Genomic DNA, 5,938 nt, shown 5'->3' with positions numbered 1-5,938 from the left:
TTCTCCTCCTCTTCTTTGAATTGTACCGGTAAACTAGCTTAAAGGTGCAGTGTCGCCACCTGCTGGCAGAAAACTATACTGCGGTTTGTTTGTGATGAACGGAGCGATCAAAAAATAATAATAGTATAATGTGTAGAGAAGTTTGGTGCATGTGTGAAAGCAGATTTATACTGAAACTAGGACTGGACAACAAAACAATATCAATCACCACAATATGATTTATCAATAGCAATAGAACACAAGTCTTGTATATATCGATAAATATTGTTTGAGCACTGTGAGGAGGTAGTGTTTGTCATTCTCTGCTCATAAAGAAGAAGAGTTTAAAACCACAACCTTCACTCAAGGGTAAAAATAATAATCATCGATATCCACTCATATTAACATATATATTTAGATATAGTCTTTGGCTATTTTGTCCAGCCTGAACTAACACTAATAAATCTTGTAATTATTTATGTCTTTGTGAGTTATGCGAAATTAATATAAGAAACAAAGGTGAAGCAAAGAATGCTGCTATCTATACCTGCTATCAGTCTGCACTTTGAATAGAACGTTCCTACCTGATGAGGCAGAAAGACACCAAACCGACCAATCAATAAACAGTGAGCACAAACTGCACCAGAAAAAAAGACTTAGTAAAAGTAAGTGAAATGTACCAAGTTAACTCAATATCACAAACACACACACACACACACCCCAGCAGCTACTCTCCCCAAGTAAAAACACAAACACTTAAAAGACCTTGTGTCCCTCATTTCTTTTAGAATGTGCACATGCCATATGGCTTGGCTGCAAATTGTGTGTGCACTACATGCCTTTGTGTGCAGGCATAAATAACTGTTGCCACTGCAGCAATAAAGGGGCTATCAACAGCAGAGGAGGAAGAAGAGCAGGAGAGAGAAGGAGCACTGAAGGAAAATGCATCAACTGTAATTTAAGAGTCAAATCCACAGTTTTTGTGCTCACCCGAATTTGGACCTTAAGCTAAAGACGCAGTGTAGCCTGTCGTCCTTATGGGCGAGACCTGATTAATGGGCTCAACTCCACCAGTTTCATGGAATTTTGTTTGGTAGTTTTTGTGTAATCACGCTGGCAAACAAATCAAAGAACAGAAGCCCACAGAGCATAGGTAGTATGGCATTTATTCATTCGTCAGTCATTTCTAGACTAATTACAGCATCACAGTTAATTGCACCGTAATGAGGTTAGAGGCACAGCACAGGATATTTCCTTTTGGTCAGTTACGGATTTGATCAGAACAGTACATCTGTTGCTCATTTACTATGGAGTCAAAAAGAAAAAACAAACAAACCTCATTTAGTTAAAACTGTTAATAGTCCAAAATATGTTACTTTTAATACATTGCAGGATATATTTTGTGACTTGGCAGATTGATAGAACTCTCTGTTAAATGTTTGTATCCAAATCTTTGATTCTTGGAGACTGAAACCAAAACCTTATTGGCAAAGTTATAGTTGAGAAAAATAATGAATATATCAAACAAATAACCAGTTTTAAGTGTTTAGATGGATTGAGGTGATAGTTTTCCCTCCATATATTCAGCAAAACCTATATTAGGGCATGTAAGGAATGTTTCACAATTACAAGATTAAAAAAAAAATCCAAACAAATTTCATCCTATCAAACTACTTATAATCTCATAAAAACCTGTAAACAACTGTTAGTCACTTAAGGCATACAAGACTAAAGCCTGAGACGTATTCTGCCTTAAGCGTGCAAATACTCGGCCACCGGATTGTGCAGCCTCACGGTGTTTAACAGTTCCTCCATGCTGAGAGCAAACAGTCGTCCAGGACATGTAGCGTAACCAGGGCTCCTTCATAGGCTCAGTTTCTTAAACCAAGGCTTTTTTTTTTTTTAAAGACTTTGATTTTAATTATTTGATTTCATAAATGTCGTGTTCAATTTCATTGCATCTTCTGCCATGTTGCTCAATGGACAAATATTAAAATACTGTGTGTGGTTACATGGGGTCTAAAGCCACAGTTCAAGTCTAATTCGTCACATGATGCCTTATTAGAGTGGGGATATCAACCGTTTCTTTAATAGTGCGTTTTCAAATCTTTCCAGTCCTGTGTCGGAGCCCTAGGAATATGACTAAAGACGATTATTCCCCTCAATCCCCGGGACGCTTCACTGCTTCAGGACAGGGAGCTCCCTCGGTTTGAAGAAGGCCTGAACCATCCCCATGGCGAAGATGTAAACTTTAGCATCCACCACAATTTTCTCTTTCTTCATCAGATCTGCAAAATCGAACCAACAACAAGTATGTTAGCGTTTTTTGCGATGGTGTGCTTGATCCTGTTGCTCTCGTGATAAGTTCTCTGCAAACCCCCCCCCCCCGAGGTCTCACCGTCTATTTTCGTCTGGAATTCATCAAGAGGTAAAAGAATGACTTCTACAAATTCTGGAGAGAGAAGATACAAGTGGTGATGATGTCTGATGATTTGTCTTATGAAAGAAAAAAGATTATTTCTGAAAAAGTGGGAAAATGTAACTCACCTCCATCGCCTGTGGGAGAACACAACAGAAGATGGTTAATACCATTTATATGTTACATGCAAACACATTCATGACACAAAACCCTACTGTTGGGGAAATCATTTAAAACTAGAAGTGCACTCAGCCAACGATTAAATGATGACCAACATGGTACAAGTGTTCCCACATGAGGGAAAGAGTAAGAGGTGGCAGGAATGAAATGAGCCAGAGACTAAATCATATAACTGAGCAAATAAAAGGATTAGAAAGTGTGAGAGGATGAGGAGTAAATGTTTAATGAAACAAGAGTAAGGGGACGAATAAATGAATCAGTAGGTGCATGAATGTTTGAATCCTGCTCACCAAGCTGTTGCGTCGGGTTGATATTCTCCATGTCGTCTCCGTTGATGTTGACCATGACGATTTGAGTGGTGCAGTTAGACAGCCCGGGGTCCAGGCAGGTCACTACGATCAAAGTAAGAAGATTAACAACACTACACACACACACAACCAGACTTCACCTGAAAACAAGAGATAAGATATAAGCAGGAGAGGCAGCTGATGTATCGGGTGTTCAGTATCTCTCTGTGTGGTGATACCTGGGGTAACTCCCGCTACTTCGCCCTTGTAGCCGGTTTCTTCCTTCAGCTCCCTCAGGGCAGCAACTTCCGCCGTTTCCCCCTCGTCGATCAACCCTGAGCACAGCAGACACAGATAATATATATACCATTGTATCGGTTGAAACCAAACTATATAGCATGCAAAGCTGGTTATCAAATGACTTTTCAATCGTTTTCAGACATGAACTGAGTAGATGTCTGCACATTGGGGTCTGGACTTTCTCCAGAGCAGGAGATTCTCTGCTCAGAGATTACCTTTTTGTTTACAACACATCCACACTACTACACATACTTTTATGCATGTATGGCACCACTAACATAATTATATTCTTTGTTTCATTTTTCAGTTTTACGTCTGTCGCCTGTTAGAAACATCGCTTTGAGGATCTCCTTCTGTGTTCTCACTCGCTCATTCAGACATTATCCCAGTTTTTACTGGGGCAGTGGCAGGAGAAACTCCAGGTGATTATCCGGAGTTCAGTGCAGCAGCTCTTAGTGTGATATTACAAAACATTGAAACTTTGTGTTCCCTGAGTCCCTTCCACAGTTCAAACTAAATGTCCATGCACGTGAGGGGGAAAGAAGCCTGACCTGCAGGAAACTCCAGAGAGCAGCATCCCATAGGAGGACGAAACTGCTTCACCATCACTACACAGTCTTTATGGAGCGTCCGTTTCAGGAGGGCGATGATTCCCACACCTGCAGGAGAATCGTGTTAAACTCTGAAGAACTGGAATATAAGCCGACAACACAGGGAAAGAGACGGATATTGCTCACCGTCCACTTCTATGTGGGTCTGCCTCGTTGTCCTCTTCACAGTCTCCCAGGTTCTGGGGGAAGGAAAACAGGGAGTGAAAGCAGCTCAAGGAGAAGCAGCTTTGTTTTCTTTTGTAGGGGGTATTAGTGAGTTATAGAGCAGTACCTGGTGTTTCCAGCTGGGTCCATGTATGTTGTTTTCTCCAATTTCAACCATTTCCCCGCTGCCATGAGCTGGAACACAGAGGGCAGCATGAAGACGCTGAGCTAGGACGACCTGAGAGGTACGAAACCCAAGCCCCAGCATATCTTTGTGTGGATTGTTTTCTTTTCTTACCGAGTGAAACATGAAAAGTGTCCTTGGGTCTCTTGAAAGGGGCTCTATAAATTCAAGTTTTTATTATTTATTATTAACGCGTCACTTAGTGATCACAACGCTTTACAGCTTAAAAGCTCCATACAAGGAAGAGTGTTAAGAAAAATGAATGTGATGAACATCGACTTTGCAGTTTTATCCTATATTAAAAAGTTGATGGTTACTTCTTATCTGTGGCGATCTGTGAGACAGCAGTGAGGAAGCAATGACAGAAAGACATCATGCAGAAGCATCTGATTTTTGAATCAATGTGGGAAAAGCGATCAGGTCTGATTGTACGGTTCCTCCTCCAGTTCAATCTAAGCTGTGAGGTAAAGCAACGGTGACACTCTCACCAGAAACTGGTTAGGTTAAGTAAACACAGGTTTGTGAAGCTTGTTCTTAAAATAGTCTGCTTAGAGGTGTTGATTCAACTCTGATGTAACACTGAGTGTCCTAGAATCACTTTATTATTTGAAATATCTTTGACTTAATTTTGTTTTACTCTTTTCACATCCATAATATTTTACTCACAAAAATTCCAATATTAGACGAAATGAGGGCATAAATAAATACATAATTATATATTAAACACCAAAGATGTGTTGTATTGTACACTGTATCTGCACATTGGATATCATTATAGGCTGACGCATCCAGTTTGGTTCAGTGGCGAAATCCTCTTGTGGAAAAACCAACCGTACCTCCTCCTTCACTATGTGTGGGGCTGTGGTCACTTTGGGCTCCTCAGAGTTGTTCATTGTTGACATTAGGACGACTGCAAACGGACGAGAAGACAATCAGACAACTTCAAACCTGACTGGAACACGACATTAGACGAGGATTCAGTTACAAACCACAGTTCCCAGACCTCTTTAGAAACAGCCTGTGGTCGGGACGGGAGGTTTGTGATCATGTGTTGCTCAATTAGCTGCTGCTGCAACACACAGAGCCAACTCGGACCGAGGGGAACGTGTACAGACACAGCTGCGGTTAGCTTCTCTGCTAGGCGCTAGCCGCTCCACATGACAACACGTTTGAAGCTCGTGTGTTTTTAAAACTTTTGAAATAATCTGGGGGGAAAAGGAGGAAAACAACTAAAGTGAACTCACGTGAAACTGCAGCCTCGCGTCAGTGGTGGTGGAAGAGAAGTACAGATGTGTCACTCCGCTAGCACTTCCGGTAGGGCAAACATCACCCAAGTTAAGTTTCCTGAAAGACTGCCTTTATTGATTTAATATTTGTTAGTGTAGATTATATCATATAATGACTAAAGAGATTATTAAATTACATTTGTGGCTTAACATTACTTCTATTATAGAATGATTTACGATAAATTAGCCAAATATTGTTTGTTGACATAAACAAAACAACACCAAATGAATTATAAATATTAAAATATTGTCTCAAATTCTTGTTTTATATCAAAAATAGATTTTCGTCTTCTATTGTAAGAATGAACCGGAGTTACGTCTGTAGTTTTTTAAGGTACTGAGTGTCAAGTCTTTCTCATAGACGATCTATGTTAAAATCAGCGGGTTTGCTTTAACCACGCCTCCTTGTGTACCTCGAAATAACGTCCCCACCTGAAAACACCAATTCACCAAATTGTTCCGGCAATAAATCAAATTTATTAACCGATTATAACTGTTGGAATTTAAACACATTATAAAATAATCTTTACAGTGTTTTTAAAAAATCC

The 5,938-nt window shown here is 40.1% G+C and overlaps 1 protein-coding gene across 2 annotated transcripts; it reads right to left on the bottom strand.

The window, feature by feature from the left end:
- Positions 1-1,129: 1,129 nt before the first annotated feature.
- On the bottom strand, positions 1,130-5,494 carry nudt5 (nudix (nucleoside diphosphate linked moiety X)-type motif 5). 2 transcript variants are annotated; one of them, XM_035148031.2, is made up of 10 exons: positions 5,349-5,494; positions 4,941-5,014; positions 4,048-4,115; positions 3,903-3,955; positions 3,717-3,824; positions 3,105-3,200; positions 2,869-2,970; positions 2,527-2,535; positions 2,378-2,431; positions 1,130-2,267 (listed from the first exon to the last, which is right to left on the bottom strand). In XM_035148031.2, the coding sequence occupies exons 2-10, from the start codon at positions 5,004-5,006 to the stop codon at positions 2,158-2,160; spliced, it is 666 nt and encodes a 221-aa protein (XP_035003922.1). In that variant the 5' UTR covers positions 5,007-5,014; positions 5,349-5,494; the 3' UTR covers positions 1,130-2,157. The 2 variants fall into 2 exon arrangements, with proteins under 2 accessions (XP_035003922.1, XP_035003923.1); XM_035148032.2 differs by lacking the exon at positions 5,349-5,494 and adding an exon at positions 5,108-5,342.
- Between the last annotated feature and the right edge of the window lie 444 nt (positions 5,495-5,938).

The sequence above is a fragment of the Hippoglossus stenolepis genome, chromosome 22, assembly GCF_022539355.2.
Source record: "Hippoglossus stenolepis isolate QCI-W04-F060 chromosome 22, HSTE1.2, whole genome shotgun sequence".
NCBI classification, from domain to species: domain Eukaryota; kingdom Metazoa; phylum Chordata; class Actinopteri; order Pleuronectiformes; family Pleuronectidae; genus Hippoglossus; species Hippoglossus stenolepis.
Note: the sequence above shows the minus strand (reverse complement) of the source record. Positions and strands in the feature narration are given on the sequence as shown.

What these genes read in the sequence shown, in the direction of transcription:
- nudt5 (XM_035148031.2), bottom strand. Translation starts at nt 5,006, where the DNA reads ATGTCAACAATGAACAACTCTGAGGAGCCCAAAGTGACCACAGCCCCA. An exon ending in CTCTCTGGAGTTTCCTGCAG is followed by an intron (nt 3,201 to 3,716) that starts GTCAGGCTTCTT and finishes TGCTGTGCTCAG; the next exon opens with GGTTGATCGACGAGGGGGAA. An exon ending in AGTAGCGGGAGTTACCCCAG is followed by an intron (nt 2,971 to 3,104) that starts GTATCACCACAC and finishes CTTTGATCGTAG; the next exon opens with TGACCTGCCTGGACCCCGGG.